This window comes from Camponotus floridanus, unplaced genomic scaffold (assembly GCF_003227725.1).
Source record: "Camponotus floridanus strain SB8 unplaced genomic scaffold, Cflo_v7.5 scaffold51, whole genome shotgun sequence".
NCBI lineage: Eukaryota > Metazoa > Arthropoda > Insecta > Hymenoptera > Formicidae > Camponotus > Camponotus floridanus.
Genome location: NW_020229670.1, coordinates 112,445 through 131,812, shown reverse-complemented (window position 1 = coordinate 131,812; position 19,368 = coordinate 112,445). Strand labels below are relative to the sequence as shown.

Sequence of the window (19,368 nt, the reverse complement as noted above, 5' to 3'; positions counted from 1 at the left end):
AAATTAGATTAAGTATTTATATATACTTCAATTAACGCTTGATGTTATTAATATCTTTTGATTGTATTAAATATAATTTGGAGAATGACAATTCGTATGCGAATATTCTTTCTAATGTTTATCATTATATAGTCTGTTCCATTTAATACAATGTAACTTAAATTTTTTTTCAAAAAACAAAAGAGATCAAATGACATTTTGAATGAAAAACTCACTTTCTATTACATTTTTACATCTTCAAATTTGCATTATTAATTTTTCTCATCATTAAAAAGTAGTTTTTTTTATACTATCATATAATTTTTTGTGTGGCATGTGTTTTTTTATCTTATCTGCTTATTTATTTATTTTTTAATTTTTTTTATATGTATATATAAATATTTTAATTGAAATCTTAATTTGGAATTTTATTGACTTCTAATTGCATCCATTATTGTCACTTGTTATAAGATCTCCATTTCAATAAAAGATGAATTTTGACTCACGATTAAGTTAATACTAAATGTGCCATTAAAATCATTAATTATTTTTTTAAAATATAATTATAGATTAATAAAGTAAAAGAATAATCCAATATGATTATGAGAATAAATGATGTATTAAATCCACAATATCTATCATAAGTTGCCATATTTTATAGTAGTGTTATATATAGTTTAAGACAAACGTAAAAGAAAAAGGAGAGAAATTGACTTTGTGATGTATGTCAAACGGAAAATTTTTACATAAATATCGAGCAATTCGTTGTGTGTGCCTGGTATATTATATTGAAAATATCGATTCGAGATAATGTCGTCTCACTTTTCTCTAGGGCCACATTTTGAAATGCATTTCATCAGTTTCGCTATTCTATGATTTAGTACTGTGGTCTTCCCGGAACTGCTCGTAACGGAATAAAAGAAAATGTGAAGTGCAAATAAAAGCTACAATAGCGAAGAGATGATATGTGAATATTCAGATGTCTCTGGTGGGATGTTCTTTGCGAGTTTCACCATTCAAAGTAATGTTATACATTGCACAAAGATATATCCGCTTTGTTGCAATGTCAATGCGCGAGAAATTTAATCTAGACGTCGTTGTAACCAGACATATCAAACATGAAAGATACTGGTTTTCCTTCGCGTTTTCTTATTCATTATATTAATTGTTATTACTCTGTGTGTAACTCTTAGACTGCAATTTTATTAACATGAAGAATTCCGTTTGTTTGCTTTAAGGAGGGAGTATGTAATTGTAATTATATAAATTCTTCTCTTATATATTTTTTATAATTAATTAATTTTATAATATATATTCTGAATTATATTGATTTAAACAATATAAATTATATTTAAACAATATAATTAATTGATTTAATTAAATAATATAATTTTAAATTTTTGTAAGTTTATTAATAAAGAAAATCATATCGAGTTCTTGCTATATAACTTATAATCGAACATGTACGATTTTCCCTGAAGATTTAACATCTATTTCTCGAAGCCTTTTACAACCGTAGAGGGTTTCGAAACATAAACTTACAGACCCCTTCACATTACTCCCTAAGGCAATCCTAATTTTTACGTCAGATTTTTATGACCCACGTGGTCATCCAAGATCGCACTTTCGCACGTACGAACAATTTCTCTCGATGGTTTTTCACACAGTTCAAGATAAACAACATTCTTGGGACATGTATTAAATAACATATTAAAAAAAACTAGACATGCAAATAGTATTAATGTGATATTTGAAGGTAGTAATTTATAATTAAAAGTAATCTCTTTTTAATCAAAAATTGAAAACATTTCTTTTGTTTTGAAACTCATTTCTCATTTACTATAAATAGATAATGTTATTATAACTTTCTTGTAGAGAAATGGAAATGGAAAAAGATACAATAGCAAATTTATTTGTGAAAATGAATGTGCTCCATATAAATTTGTCGGACTACCACAGTATCGAACGTGCACAGCAAGTCGAAAAACTACTGTAAAGGTTATCTGCACAAGGAGGTCACGATGTGAAGAATGAGAATAAAAAAAAAAGACAAACTGTAGAACAAAGTTTTATTTTTCGGTGAAATACGTGTGTGACTGTTATGATTGAAATAAAATGTTCGAAATCGATTTGATTCACATATTATTATATATCATATAATATATGTTATAATATGTATCAAATATTATAGTTTCTAGCAATAAGATAAATTGTGTATAGAAACAATAATAATAGATGTAATCTTGAATTAATAATTCAGAAAAATTGTAGATAATATTATATTGCGTTTCTCTCTCTCTCTCTCTTTCTCTCTCTCTCTCTCTCTCTCTCTCTCGAATAAATTTACAAGTAGCTTTCACATGTAAGTTACATATTTTGCAATATAAATATGTTAATAATATCAAGTATTAATTTTGTAAAATATGTTAATATAATAATTATGTACGAAATTATATACGATTATTATTTTAAAGATAACAAGAACATTTTATATGATTTGTGATAGATATGTTAATTTTATATATATATCTATATATATGTTTATTAAAATTTTATTAAAATATTTAAAAACAATTCCTGAACAAATTATCGAAATTTCTTTCGTAAAAAAATTGCCCTGATATTCCTTACGGGGGCGTATCTTGCCTGTTTAGTATACTTTTGATTAATTGCAATAAAATATAAAGGAATTATAAAATTATTACTATATATCATTGCTTATAAATCTTTATATCAAAAGCATATAAAGACATAGAAGTGTGCATTTTTATTATATACATTTATATATTAAATTTTGAATACTTCGTGCGTTGCTCAAACATTGCTCGAAGTAAAAATAAGAAAAGATAAAATTATAGACAATATTTTTCTTTATAAAGAATAATATGTCGAGAAAATATAAAGATGTTGGATTTTATAATTTAAATCAATATTCGGTTGTAATAAATCGCAGGATAATACCGATAATCATGTTTGCCTCGTTCTAAAGTGGTCACCGATTTTCCAAGAACATATCTCGTCCCTACAGCTGGAAAACACGTTCATCCTTTACGCCGGCGAGCTCGCGCTCGTTTTGTATCCTTCCGCTTGCTGCCAGGATGAAACTCTGGGCCTCCCGTATCTCCCGAGAAATAAGTACCATGGATAAGCTTAAAAATGGTGAATTTCCCGAGAATATCCCTGCCACAACGTGCAGCCCATCTATCCCGTGTTCACGTAGCTGTTTGCGCTTATGTATATCATGCACGTCTTCCAAGATACCTGCGGAACATTGAGGCTGTACGATGATTTGTAATAGTGAGAGATTGATATGTGTGTACGCGCTTGTCGTATAAAGCAGACCATTATTTATTAAATATCAGCAACGCATTCAATAATCAATTTCAGAGAATGATCAATTATAATAGAATATTCGCGAAAGAGATACCATAAACAAATTTTACATTATATTTTATTATTTTAATTTTATAAGATTTTAATTTAATAACATTTTATATACTTGATTATATAATTTATATAGGGAAAGCGCGCGAGAGAAAATCTGTAGAAATAACAGAAATACATTTAACAAATAATACATTTGAAGTATTAGAGAAAGTATTTTTACGCGTTTATGTACTCAACGTAACACGCAAAAAATGCCATTGGTGACCCTCTTCACGCGCGAGAGAAAGCGCGACGTCCCTGCGTTTAATGTATAACCGCCCAATTAGCACCAATTAAGAACGCCGTTGGCGGCTGTGCAGTCGAGACGACTCTTCGCGAAAATTTGTTTGCGCGAGGCGGCAGCGCGTGATAATCCTCGCTTGGCACCTACAGAGGCGCGACGTGCTAAAGTGAAAGAATAACGGAGTACCTAAATATTTAACCGCATTAATCGCGACATGAATAATTTATGCGCTTGCACGATCGCACGAGCAACGCGACGAGTGGTACAAAGGTAAATGGCGTGTTCGCCGACCTCCTTCCGTCGATGGTCCATGAGAGATCAAGCGTGAGTTCAGGAGCGAGATGGACTGACGGTGGACCGCTCGGTGGAAAGAGCGAAGAGGAAAGAGAGGGCGGCAAACTGGACGGTGGTCGAGGGCTCAACCGAGGACGACGACTATAAAAGCTTGATTAATTAGCCATGCCGTGCAGGCGAAGCTTTCGTGACGTTACTCCGCCCAACCGTTACGACCGAACGCTGCTGTGGTGTCGGCATTTCTTTTTTCGTAATTCTTTAACTGTCGTTCTGCGCTACCAAGAATTCAAAGAGAACGAACAGTCCGAGTCACTAAGAATGATGCTCGTCAAGAGATCGAAAAGATTGGGTTAGTTAAGCATAGAGCGATAACCATTTGATGTCATTTGGCGATTTTGAGACAGAAAATAGATCATATGTAACCTACATTTATAAGTAACGCACACGCTGCGGAAGCTGTGAATTGTTCCTCTTTATTTTACATTTCTTATAGTAATTATGCGTAAGATTTTATATTTATATTTTTTGCTGAATTTTTTGATTAAAAATTATTTTAAATTACTTAATTAAGTACAAAAGCGACAATCATTGATAGTATAAGTTGTGCTTTGTTTCTCTTTATTTTACATTTTATACAGTAATTGCAATTAAATTTTATTGAAAAAGTTTAATTAAAAAATTATGTTAAACTACTAAAATTTTTTTGTAAACGTTACGCTACAAAATTCTAATGTCATTCAATCGAATTAACTCTTCGAAAAGTGAATGGGATACCGTGTCAGCAGAACGTGTCTTATATAAATGTTCGTTAAATGCACGTAGAAGTATCGTCTGTCTAGGGGGACTAACCTGGCAAATTAAGATTCACGCGTCTACCAACTTCGCTGGCTGACACGATCGATGTTTTCATCTATAAATATAATTTTGTATTCTGGTTTTGCAGTCTGGCCATGTTCGATGAAGAGAACAGGAAATTCTCTTTTGCTTCTCTCGATCTCTGTCTTTATTATTTTTTCCGTCAGTGATGATAAATCGCGTTAAATTTAATTCAGTTGATGGCAGAGAAAACTACTTTAAATTAATCGCACTTATTACGGATTAATTGCACCTTGTCACGCATAGCGGGTATTAACACAAGTCTCTACAGGTAGTCGTGTATTTGTGATTTATTCAGTTACGTGGCGGAACTTGACGGTTTCCATCACGGCGGAGTATCGGTCTTGTCAATCTGAGCCTCGCTTGTCGAATGCGATGCAATACGAGCTAGAGTTGTTACATTGAATTTACACGATGAAAACTATTTACAAACATATTAAATGTATATATGTATGTTTTTATAATTGTTTTGTACTTTGTTTCTAAAAAATGAATAAATCGATTATAACAAAAAATTTATTATATACATAAGAAATTGTATGCTTTACGTTGAATAAATCTAACGGTTTATATGAGTTTAACTTTCGTGTTATGATACTGCACAATAATTATTAATAATTTCAATTTTATGTATATAATAATTTTTTTGTTACAACAATCTATGATTTACTCATTTAAAAAAAAAAGAATAAAAATCTTGATAATAGCATGAATAAATAAAATAAATTAGCATCCGAATGAAGATTTGTAATTTCATGGAACTGTATATTGTCGATCGACAAATCGATTGTGTAAGTTTTTACTGATGGCAAATCATTCTGAGAACTTTGAAATTTTTGAAGTCGCTCAGTCGCAGTGAAAATTGATGGTGGTAGGTTGCTGTTCGTGCAGAAATTCGTAACTTTGTCCGTACCGATTTTTCTATACATAAAGTGAAGATGTATGATTTCCACTAAGACTAATATTTCTTCTCTTTTTCTCTTCAAGCATTTTAGGTGTATAAAATTCGAAGTCATATGAGGTCGCGTAAAAGTTTGATATTAACTTTCAACTGAAAATTTATATCTTTTTACACACTTGGTATACATCACACATGTATGGATAGATTTTTCTAAAAATTTGAAAATTTTATTCTGTATTTATCTACATCAAATTTTTCTTGAATCATTATTGTGCACCACTCGTCTTATAAGTTTTAATATTTGGCTTGAAATGTGCGTGCGCATTATAGAAATGTTAGATATTAAAATATGTGTTAATTGCAAATCATTTTGCTCAATCAATATATTGTTGAGAAATAATCTTTTGCTATTATAATTATTTGAAAAATCAGTATAATATAATTATTATAAAAATAATTATTAAATATTGATACTATGTCTTAAATATATACATTTTATTTTAGTTAATTTAAAATATGTTTTTAGTAAATTTAAGCGTTGTTTTTGTATTAATATTCAAAATAAGATTATAAATTCGACAAATTTCGTATACAAATCATGTAATTATGCGGATGTGATATTTTATTAAAATACGAACGATGAAAACACGTATTTTCGAAAACTCAAATGATTCACTTTGACTGCATTGCAAAATTGAATAATTATCAGATAGTTAAATTATTGTAAAAATATGATCATTAAGCATGCGAATATCCAAAATTATGAATCTGAAAATTCGAAGCGGTTAAGTTCAACCGTGTCGAAATTGAAATAGGAAATTTCGAGAGCTTGTTGTTATATAAATATGTACAAGTAAGTTTAAATATCCAATAGCAGAAAAGTACTGGCAAAATTAAAATTTGAATTAAGATAAGTCAAAATTCCGAAAGAAACCTGTGTCATAAATATGTATATATAGATATTCGACATTATGAATGTCCAAACATACTTATGTGACAAGAAACTGACTCCAAATATCGCTCCGATCCCGATAATTTCAGAGATTATTAAATATTTTTAAAAAATTATTATTTTTGAATTTTATCACAGTAACATTAATTATTGATTGTAATAATTATAAAATATTGCACATTTCTCAAAAATTAAAATGGATTTTATATTACATATTATGTTTCAAATAAAAATCGAAGAGATAGAGAATTATAAATTATTATTTTATTAAGATTTTTATAAGCGATAATTATTTTTTCAATGACGTTTTAATTCAAACATGTTTAAAATATAGCAATGCTTCTCTGACGATATATATTTGACGATATTTTAGGTGAGCCATAGGTGGCTTCATTATAACAAAAGACATTGGAGAAGCCAAGAAGGACAAGGACTGCGCAGAGAAACGAAAAGATAGTTTATCATGGTTAATCTTCATATGTGAAGATACATATATGTTAATTATCAGTAAAAATCTTCTATCTTGGCGATCTTCTATAGCAAGCTTTCGTTCATCTTCTTTAGTATAAAATTAGTATAAAAATAGTTTTTTTTACAAATATATGTAGAGAAGGATTTGCCACAATCGTGTTAAATCGTTATTTTCGAATTATGTTTGCGCTCCTCTAACTCTATTATTGTAATACATCGTTTTTATTATCTTTGTTTTGATCTCGAATGTTCGCGACAGTTGATCGTTCTAAGGGTATAGCCGAACGTGTCGTGAGCCGATTGGGCCACGTATGAGACCTAAAAGACGGGGTAGAATTTGCGAACCGAAAAGTCAGTCGTGACTGAGATCTGCGAGGAATCGAACCTCTGTAATCGAAATATTAATAAAATTCTCTCTTCTCTATAATATCCCGCGTTCTTCCTACACACACATACACACACACACACACACAAATACACACACACACATATATCTTGTATCGTGTTTTAAATTTTTGCCGATTTAAATATAAGTTATTAATTATTTTTGAATTGAGATAGCGGAAAACGATTCACAAAATCGACTGATTCAAGTAACGGGAAATTATACGATTAATTAATAATTAGCTAAAATAATGCAAATAATAGAACATTCTGTACTCTCTAAAAGTGAATCAGTATATTATCACTGAAAAACAATAAATAGTCACTGATTACAGCAGTTATAAGTACAGCACTAAATCAGTGATATTTTATTGAAAGAATCAGTTAATAATTTTGACTGTTTCAATCAGTAATATTTCTCAGTATCAGTAATATTTCTTTCTATCGTCAGTAATATTAAATTATAATTCATCTCTTCATAATTTTCATTAAGTCGTCAGACATTTATTTATTCCGACTTATATAAGATTGATTTAATAATTTTTTTATCTGAAGCCTCTCTATTGAGATTGCATCAGAAATTAAATCGAAGTAATACTTCTAATTTTATCTATCGCTCTTTCCAAACTTTATATAATTCTTATGACTAAAATTAAATACGAGGAAGATAGCAATCATAGCGGTAAACGAACGAACTAGCGATTACTGGTTTTACAGTGAAATTTACTGGTTTTATAGTGGATTTAATTTATTTTAACTGACTGACTGAATTTATTTTAACTGACCATAATCAGTGAGATATAAGATAAAATAACAAAAAAATAAGCGTTTCCACTGAAAATTAGTAAAATACTCACTGATTCTCAGTGAAATCTTATTTTACTATTTAAATTAGTGATATTTTCACTGATTCACTTTTAGAGAGTAACTTTATTTTATAATGCGTAAAATATTTTGTATTGGTAATAATTTAGTTATATATGACATGATTTTGCTTTCGTTTCCTGCGACGTACGCTATTGTTTACACGCGGCCACCTTGACATTCGCGTGGCGAGACTCGACTAGGAAGGCAGTGGTGCGTGACGCTCCGTGTTATCATTACATTTCGGAACTGGATATCCTTCATACATTACAATTAGCGATTAATTATATAAATTTATTGTTCGTAAATTCAAGGCCTTTTTTCGATTTATATAAGTAGATATTTCACTTCACTTATTCAATCTAAAATAGAAATAGAAATAATAGAATGGAAGTAATAAGAATAACATAATTATAAATATAAATTATCTTATTTCAATATTTGAAGTAACAATTATATTTCTTTAATGCTTAATTAACCGAATATAACTTATCGTGTTTTGAACTTTTTTTCTGCCGAGACTTTAGAGTGGATATACAGAGTGTCCCATGACTGAAGGTCCATACTTTAAGGGCGTGTTGCTGATGCCATTTAGAGTAAAAAAAGTCTAATAAACTAATGTCCGCAAATGCTTTCTAACAGAAATACAATTATTGAAAGTTGAATATTTAACAAAAGAAAGACATTTAAAAAAGAAAAGAAAGACATTTAATTTAATTTGTTCATTTACAAATTCTGTTCAAAATGACATCCTGTAGATTCAATACAAAATCTTGTCTGCGTAAAAATGATAACAGTTTGCTTCACCATTCCAGGAGAATTTCTGATTTGTGTTGCCGCATCCATAATATCTGTTAATAAGTTCATCCCTATTGTGAGATTGTTTCGCATAAACCATCGACTTCATGCACTGTTAGGAAGCATTTGCGGACATATGTATGTTTATTAGACTTTTTTTACTCTAAATAGCATCAACAATACGCCCTTAAAGAATGGACCTTCAGTCATGGAACACCTTATATATTAATCATTAATAAATATATTTACTTCTTAGTGTTTTGAATTATATTATGCGTACTTGAATTGAATCACAATACTAAATTTCGAAGAGGTTCGGAGAATCCATCGTGTCTTAGCTAGTCATTAATTTAGTTTGTTTGATATTGCGCGATATAGGTCTAAATTATTAATGTAATTTTTCGGCTATTAAACCGTCGATATAGAATGAATTTCGATCGAGTGACTTTGCGATGTTTTTAATCAATAAATACAGTCGTTATTAACCTCATACTTAGACACATATATAACACATATATGACATATAAATTTGATATTTATACATTGTTCTAATTTATCAAAATGTGTATGTGACGAGAGTTTATTTGTTGTTCTCTTTTTGCAGTATATATAATAAAGTGCGCGTCGTGTGTGATTAACGTCGGGAGTGCAAAATACCACACGATCATCACATTTTACTGATTAGTGCGCGCTTGATCATAATTAAATCATATTTTCATAAGTGAGTGCCGTGAAGAAGCAACAAAGGACAAATATAAGAGGAAAAGAGGAGGTCTAAGGTGACATCGAGTAACAGCAGTGTAATCACAGGTAAATATTTATGATTTATTTAAAATATAATATATTTATAATATTATATTTTATTATTATATATTATTACATATATTGTATAATATTCTATATTATATATATGTGTGTATAAAATTTCTATTTATTCAAATTATTTACGTAGGAGAGAATTAGATTTTTATTTATCAAATTTATGAGATGATTTTAAATCAAAACTTCTTTTGGAAATTGTTTTTTTAATAAATATTACAGACAAAAAATTTAATGGATAATAACTATTTTCCGAAATAAAGATTAATTATTTTATATAATTTATAATTATAAAATTCAGATTATATATATATATATATATATATATATATATATATATAATTGTTAGATTATTATATACATTTGTATTTTTCTGTTCAATGTAATTTGTGCAATTCTCCACTGTTATATTGATGAGTGTTGATTTGTTTTTCACATGTTAATCTATTATATATAAGACTAAATACATAAATATATACATACACACATATATGTGCATAGAATAAAGTGACATATAAAGGAGAGAAGCTTTAATAATCTTCTCAGGCATTTTTTTTTCAAGTATTAAAACAAACGTAATTAAACAGAAGATTACAGTTTGTAAAAAACTATAGAAACTTATTCACCGAGTCATAGATTCAGTCACTAAGTTTCGAAAAAAAGGGAAATTTAGTTCGGTCATTGTGCACTACGAGGAACTGAGAGTAAGCAGTTATATAACGAAGATGGCGTGGCCTTTCCTAAAAGTTTATAACTTTATTACGGATATTCCAAGGAGCTCGGAAAGAATTCCCTGATGCGAAAGTTTGACAACTTCCCGTGCTCTTGGCGCGTATTTCAACTTTCTCCTCTTGACTTTTCGTCCGCAACAAAGTCCGTACTTCTTCATTTCTATCTTTCTCACATGCTTTTTTTCCACTTTTATTTCTTCGATTTTTTCTGAAGATATAGCCGCATTCAGAAGAGAGGAAGGGAGAAATTATAATATACTCGAAAGAGATCTTGATTTCCTGTCGTGGTGGAAAATTGCATGACCGCATCCGCGTTCGTATACATGTCGGATCTCGAGTGTAAATTGAACGAGCAAAGTTTCGCACGATCTCTGTTTGCGACCAATTAATCCTTACGAGGAGAAGGAAATAGCGCAAGCGTATAGATACGACAAACACGACACCGAATGCAGCACTCTTTGCTGAAGTTGCAAGAGATCAATATTCTTAATCTTTATCTTCCAGAAAAGTCCATTTCGCGAAATTAAAGGAAAGAGTTGTCAAAACAAATTTACGTAATTGAAATCCATGTGTTAAAGTTGCAAATCAAAATTTTAAAGAAAATTGAACAAAAGTTAAATAAATTAATTAAAAAATTAATGTTGTCAAATAAATGAAGCATATATGTGTAGGCGTTAAAATTCAGTAGTTAATCTATTATTTATTGGTAGTATATGTTTATCTCTACGAATCTAAATCTATGTTTTAATTCTATACTAATATACGTTTCAAATTCTATACAAAATCTGACATTTTATCCTTAAGATATGCTGAAGGCAAATGCGAGAATATTATGGAAATAATTTCGAGAAGGAAACCTTCGAAAAAAAGCGATTAGCTGTATCGGCTAACCATGGATCCCATTTTACAGATGTTATTGGTAACATTGCTCGATATAAAATTGGCCAATATTCGTTCACAAAAAGCATAGCAATATTATCTGCAAATTTATATGTAATTATATATTTTGAAAAAAATAGAGAGAGAAAAAAGATAATATGTTAATACGATAATGTGTCAATTGTAAATGCATTTAAAAAAGTGAAAGAATAGGAAACTATATGTGTACATGCGTGTGTGTGTGTGTGTGAAAAATTTACTTACTAAGTTCTTCATTGCCATTAAATAAATCGTCAAAATGGATTTTCATATTTCCAACTGATGGCATGAAATGGAAACGTTCTACAGTCCACCTATCATTTGTTACGTTCCCTATTAAATCCCATGTTCCTCTGATATTTTCTAATGTCAGATTAAAGCGTCCTAAATTTTAACAATGACAAAAATAAATTATAACGATGATGTATGATATTATAGAACTTATATGTATACTAATATAATTTTGTAATATATTTGTAATTATAGTCTTCAAAATAATTATTAAGAAGTTATAACTTATTACGCATTATATAATATGCTATATTATATAATATGCTATATTATATTATATGCTATATTATATTATATTTATTACGCATTATATAATAATTAAGAATAGTTAATTTTAAATCGATAATTATTAATTATATTAGAAGTATATAATCTCATGCATTTATATAATATTATAATCTAATGTAATTGCTACAATTATTTTCATTTGGTTCATAATCATAAAATCATGATAGAAATTTTAATTATTTTTCGTTGAATAATAATTTGACATATAATTAATTTTTTGCCATAAATAGATTTATTTATTACTTTTCTGTCATAAAGAGATTTATTTTCGTACCTTTTCCACCCATTTGAAATCCGCCTACTTTACCTTCTGCCTTGCAATTACCTTTGATAAACATTTTTGGTACATTTGTATCAATTTCCAAACGAAAGCCATCATCGAGGAAATGCGGTTTCACAGATAAAAAACTAATATTCGTTAAACCTTTAGTAATAACATTTGACAGGTTTATTCTTCCATATATCTCGTTTCTCTGAAATTCAAATTCGCCGTATTCGTAAGATAATGGATCCAAAGATGGAAAGTCAAATTCTGGAAGTCCTATTAAGATAAAAGAATTAGTATTAGTACTAATTTTTTAATATACAAACATGGATTGATTAAAAAATTTTAAATCTTTTTTATTTTAAATAAATAAATTTTAGATATATAAATTTATGGAAATTTATTTTTATATATAATTGCAATAATAATAAGCCTTATAAATATGTTTAATATTGCAATATTTTACAATAATCATGTATAAAATAATGTACAATATGTAACTATTTTGTAATAAATGTATTGCATTTTAACTTTAATTGTAGTTTTAAATAAGTTTAGTATAAATTAAAATGATATAACTAATTTAAGAAAAATACCTTTAACAAATCGTGGCCATGCTTCTTCTATTGCAAGTTTTAAGCAATTGGAATAGTTGGGAGAATTTCGCTTGCAGATAGTTACAGCTGAAAATAAAAATTGTATTATATAAAGCTATATGAATTATATATACTTTAAACAATAAATAATTTTGTGTGTGTGTGTGTGTGTGTGTGTGTGCGCGTGTGTGTGTGTGTGTGTGTGTGTGAGTGAGTGAGACATAATTGAAGCAAATCTATTATTAAGTGCATATAGTAAACACAAAGTGAAAAATTTTATTTTATTCTTCTTTATTATTATTATTAATTATAAATTAATAAATATTAATAAATATTATTGTTTCACGCGTCCGTGTGTTGCAATATTCATGCAAATGCACGCTACGAACATAAATGAGAGTTCGCGAATATTAGTGTATGATTATATAATTTTTTTTATTTAGAAAAATTTATCGTGTGTTCAACAAGTAATTTTTTATAGTAATAAGTAAGAATAATTATTGCAGATATTATTTCATATATTCTAGTAAACTCGATCACAACATATATACAATTCCGGTAATGCTAATTCTTTTTTTATCTGTTTTCTTGAGAAATACGTGCTATTTAAGAATCATTGATATCAGTTTATACAAATTTTTATTAATTTTTTTATAGGAATATATAGAATTTAGGAATATAGGAATATATATAGGAATATATAGAATTTTTATAGAAATATATAAAGCATCAATATTCGCAAATGTATAATTATTAAATATAAAATATAAAAAAAATAATTATTAAATATAATTATTAAAAATATAATTATTAAATATAAAAGATTTTTACAAAAAACCTTACTGAAAACATAAGTTTAAACATATTCATACTCAACTTACGAAGTTCTTCTGCTATGCATAATCCAACTGCTACAGCACTAATTACACTAAACGTATAAAATATCATCTTATTTACTCAGTTTTCTTGCGAATAGTTCGACTGGTTCTGAACGCTAGCTTTATATAGATTCTGATTTCAAGGTTTTTTTAGACATGATGAAGTCATAGTCAGTTTATTAATGCGTGTTAGATACGTGAATGGCAAAAAAAAACCTTGAGTTAAGATTCATCGAGATATAATTAAGAAAAATATATTTTATTTTTATAATTTCTCTCTCTCAAAATAAAAAATATTTGTACATTATTTCTTTTGAAACAAATTGTTTTTAAATATATTATTACATTTCCTATTTTTTGTTAATTAGCATAAAAAGTTACAAGATTTAATTAAATAATATATTCCGTTAACATACATAACTTCAGTGATTTTTTAATATTTAATTAACAATTTTAATATTTAATTAACAATTTTAATACTTATTGCTTAAATTAAGAATTTATACACGACATATAGATAAAATATACTAAAAAATAAGAAAATATTAAGGAATAAGATGTTTTTGCTTAATAATTCTTCAATTTTAGTGTTTAAGATATTAAATATATATTTCATATAAAGTCTGGTATTTCTTAACATGTAACAAATATATGAATTTTATGGGAATACTTTAGAGAATGAAACTTTCGAGAAAAGACGATTGGCTAAGTCAGTCAACAACGAGTCCGTTACTTCTAATATTGTTGGCGCTAATTGTGGATAAATCGATGGCCAGTGTTTGTTTACAAAAGCTTCAAAAACATCAGCTGCAAATAAAAATTTATTAATAACACTTTTCTAACATACAAAAGCGAATAAAAATAAAATCATAATATAGCTAGAGAGTAAGCAAATATATAAATTAATTGGAATTTATTTTCATTATAAATTTCTATATTGAAATTATGTTATGATGTGGTATATTTTTAATTAAAATAAATTTAAAATTAACTTGATGATTGTTAAAACACTTTCTAAGTTCTGCTTATTTTATCTTATGTAAAAAATTATTAATTTTAAAAAAATATCTTATATTAAGGTATGTTAAAATGATAATTATGATAAAAAAGTTTTTATTATATATATATATATATATATATATATATATATATATATAATTTAAAAATTTATTTAAAAATTCAAATTTTATAATGCATCAAGATAATTCAAGTTTGTGTGTGTGGAGAGACGCGCGTCTTCTCAGATATATATATATATATATATATATATATATATATTAAGTATATATATATATATATATATATATATATATATATATATACTTAAAAATATTTAATACACATTTAAAAATATAATTTATATTAAAATATGCCGTCCATAGAAAAAAATCCTTATTACTTTTGTATCATTTAATTATATGGTTAATATTTTTATTTTTATTTATTTTTATTTATTTTTTTATTACTTTAAAATGTCTTACAATTTAGGTTAGTTATTATGTGAAATTATTTCTAACTATAAATATATATGTAGATTATACGAATTAATTCTTAATAAATTATAAAAAGAATTAACGATAAATTAGTACTATTAGTACTATTTTCATGAATTAGTACTATTAGTACTATTTTCATGAATTTTTCATAGATGTTATTATCAATAATTATATGCTCGAATATTAGATCAAATAAGCATTTTTACTAAAATAATTTGAGATTTGTACTAGAAAGATAGAAAAATAGAAAGATGTATTTAATTTAATACTTACTTAATTCTTTATTGCCGTCAAAGAAATCAATGAGCTGAACCTTTAATCTTCCAATTGTTATAATATATTGGAAATGTTCTATAGTCCATGTATCATTTTTTATGTGTCCTGTAATATCCCATGTTACGTTGTTTCCATTCATTATTATATCGAGTTGTCCTGTTATATAGATTACAAAGAAGTGTTATACATTATACTATAATTTCTAATTAAAAAGTAACAATAGTCAGGATAAACATAAAAATATATAATTAAGCAATATAATTATCTATTTAAAAATAACTGTAATTAGATCGTTTAATTTGATATTGTTACGCTTCCGAATCATTAGGGCCCTGCCGTTGTCCGGATTCCGTAGTTAAGAAGATTATTAACAAACAACAATGGTCAACTGAGTCAGAAAATAACTGTCAAGCTATACAGACACGCTTTATAACACGAGCCGTTATTTTGTGATTTCTCTTGTGAATATTAATTATTTGAGTATATTCTGCGTGCTTTCCTGATTAAAGCTTCTGTGTTCTCTAAAAGTCTTGTTATTACGCGATCCGTGAGTGCCAATAGTCCGCTAATTCGCGCTTCGATATTTATCGAAGTCCTCGAAGTCCTCCGGGCGTAACAATATGATTAATTTTTTGTCATTATAAGTACGGATATATTTATTAAACTTAAAAAAATGGTTTAATGATGGAAGTAGATTTCTAGATATCATACAAAAATTTAGCTAGTTTTCTTATACCTGCTAAAACATTGTTTGTAAAATGTATAGAATTTATAGCAACAAATTCTAATAATACCTTCTGTCAAATTTAGATTTTATTGTCAAAAATTATTTATTGTATTAGGATATGAATTTCCATATTACAATTAGAACTTTGTCAGCAACAATTTTTCTGTGTATCACAGTCTAATTTTATGACAAATATGATTATCCTTAACATGCATATGCAATAGTAAGACTTTTTTTTGAATATGCATATGCAATAGAAAAACTTTCTTTTTCTCTAACAGTGTAGATAAAAATTCTCTCTCTGTCATTTAGATTTTTATTAAATGCAAAACATATGCGATATCACAATATTGACTAGTAATTTATATATTTCAATAAATTTTACGCTAACAAAAAATTGTTACTATAGTTGCAAGTTCTTTTTGAATTAATTTTCCGCTTCTTATATATTGTACTTTATACAAATTACAATGAATTTTTTGTCATACCAGCGCCATATCCTCGTATTTCGCCTAGATTAGCCTCTCCGCTAACGTAAGAATAAATAAATACTTTCGGCATTAGTGTATCAATTTCCAAACGAAAAACATCATCTAAAAAGTGCGGCCTCACATCCAGGAAACGAGTAATTGCTAAACCAAAAATAGTAGCATTTATTACGTTTACTTCTCCAGATATTCCATTTCTATTAAATACAAATTTGCCGTTTGTATAAAAAAGTGGTTCCAAACGTGGGAAATCGAATTCTGGAAGTCCTATTAAGACAAATAAACTAACATTAGTATCAATCTTTTAATAACTAAATGTTATTTATATAGATAAACTATATAAATTCTTTTTATTTGTTTTATTAAAAAATGGAATAAAAATGGAATAAAAATGTACACGTATACATGAGTTGATAATCATTGAAAGAAATATATTTTATAAATAAAAATTCACCGTATGTTTCAATCTTCTAAAGAAATATATATAAATCAAAATAATAAAATTTTAATTATTTTAGAACAAAATGTACACTCATAGACATACACACATATACCTTTTTGAAATCGTGGCCATGATTCTTCTAATGCGACTTTTAAACAAGTTGAATAGTCAATTGAATTCCGTTTGCAAGTAGTCACAGCTAAATAAAAATAAAAATAAAATAGTTAGCAGTTAAAAAATACAGAATGAGATTAGAATAAAATAATTCAAATATAGTTAGAAAAATATAAATCAAATCTTTTAAGAAGAACGTATTTTTATATTATGTAATTATATGTTACAAGTGCGAAATAAAGAATTATTTGCTATTTTCTTACTTTCTTGCTATTTTCTTGAATATCATTAAAATATAAAAAATTTTTAAAAATAAGGCTTACGAAGTGTAAGTTCTTCCGTCCTACACAAGACAGATGTTACAATACTGAATATAAGAGCGTAGAATATCATCTTGTTGCTTCTGCTGATCTGATTCGATTATGATTGCATTATATAGTTTCTTCTTTCAAGGTCAGCATGTTTCTAATGACATATAACCGGTTACATTCAACAAAAAAAATTGTTTTGCACTATTATAAATTCTATAAATCTGAAGATCACGCAGATTCATTTTATTTTACAACAGTTGCAAAGCAGCATTTTTTTCCTGCTGAACGCAGCCAATGATATGTTAATAGCATACATCAATATAAATGGAAAAGAATCTCAAGATTAGAAAATAATATATTAATAATAATATATTGAAATAATATAATAATAAAATAATATATTAATAATAATATATTGATATAATAAAATAATAATAAATTGATATATTGATATAGTGAAATAATTGAAATAATAATATATTGAAATAATAAAATAATATATTCATAATAATATATTGATTTATTTTTCTGACACATTAAAAATGATTATAAGTAGATTCTGTAAATTTATAAATATAAAAATCATCAAATAAAAATTTTAAGAGTTCGATATAAGTAATGGATGTTTCATAAGGTATAACACTTTAAGAATTTTTCCAATAGTTTATTTGTTAAAGTTTAATTTATATAATTTATATATGTGTAATCTGCTGCAGAATTTTATTAGTTATTTGGTATGCTGTGTAATATAAAAAAATATAATATAAAAATACATCTGTATAAGCAGATAGTTTTATAAAAAAATATTTATTTTTTATAAATTTTTTCAAGTTTTACAAAAATTTTGTTGAATTTTTTTTTCTTTTTTGAATGCGACTTTCAAAACATATGTTCCTATGTTTATATAATACAAAATATTACATAGTATACAGAATATTACATAGTAGAATTATATAATATATTATATAGTATAGGATATTATATAGTATAGGATATTTTGGAAAAAAAATAAATTTAATATTTTAAAAGATTATAACATTGATTATTTTTAGTATAAAGGTTCACATACTCGTATGTCTAATTATCAATGGATGCACAATTGTTTCAAATTAGTGTATACAAGTAATACAAGTGTATACAAGTAATTTATGAGAAATATTAAAGAATGATAAATGACATATTGTTTATATTTATTGACTACTTGAATGGTATAAAACTACAACATTTTAAGAGCGATCGATTTTCAGTAAAAAAGGTTCATATAAACATGTCTAATTGTTAACGGTGCGGATATACAGCCGTTTCAAACTAATGTATACAAAGCCATTGTGAGAAGTATTAAAAAATGATATTGTTTGTATTTATTGATTGTGAATGACACAAAACAAAAATAATTGACAAATAATTTGTAGTTAATTAATAATAATAATTAATTCAAAAATCGTATAACTAACCCTAATGAATTTTACGACTCGTGTGATAATAGCACATATAGTAAATTATTTGTTAATTATTTATATTTTATATATGAGTCACAAA

The 19,368-nt window shown here is 26.9% G+C and overlaps 2 protein-coding genes across 3 annotated transcripts; both read right to left on the bottom strand.

Annotated features, from left to right (window-relative positions):
• Positions 1-2,937: 2,937 nt before the first annotated feature.
• Positions 2,938-14,235, bottom strand: LOC105251997. 2 transcript variants are annotated; one of them, XM_025412484.1, is made up of 5 exons: positions 13,979-14,235; positions 13,098-13,184; positions 12,511-12,777; positions 11,883-12,041; positions 2,938-3,240 (listed from the first exon to the last, which is right to left on the bottom strand). In XM_025412484.1, exons 1-5 carry the CDS (start codon positions 14,043-14,045, stop codon positions 3,002-3,004), a joined length of 819 nt encoding a protein of 272 aa, XP_025268269.1. In that variant the 5' UTR covers positions 14,046-14,235; the 3' UTR covers positions 2,938-3,001. The 2 variants fall into 2 exon arrangements, with proteins under 2 accessions (XP_025268269.1, XP_011257458.1); XM_011259156.3 differs by lacking the exon at positions 2,938-3,240 and adding an exon at positions 11,404-11,718 and having other exon boundaries at positions 13,979-14,223.
• A 330-nt stretch (positions 14,236-14,565) lies between these two features.
• LOC105251996 lies at positions 14,566-17,943 on the bottom strand. The gene is made up of 5 exons (XM_011259153.3): positions 17,842-17,943; positions 17,517-17,603; positions 16,963-17,229; positions 15,745-15,903; positions 14,566-14,782 (listed from the first exon to the last, which is right to left on the bottom strand). The coding sequence occupies exons 1-5, from the start codon at positions 17,909-17,911 to the stop codon at positions 14,634-14,636; spliced, it is 732 nt and encodes a 243-aa protein (XP_011257455.1). The 5' UTR covers positions 17,912-17,943; the 3' UTR covers positions 14,566-14,633.
• Between the last annotated feature and the right edge of the window lie 1,425 nt (positions 17,944-19,368).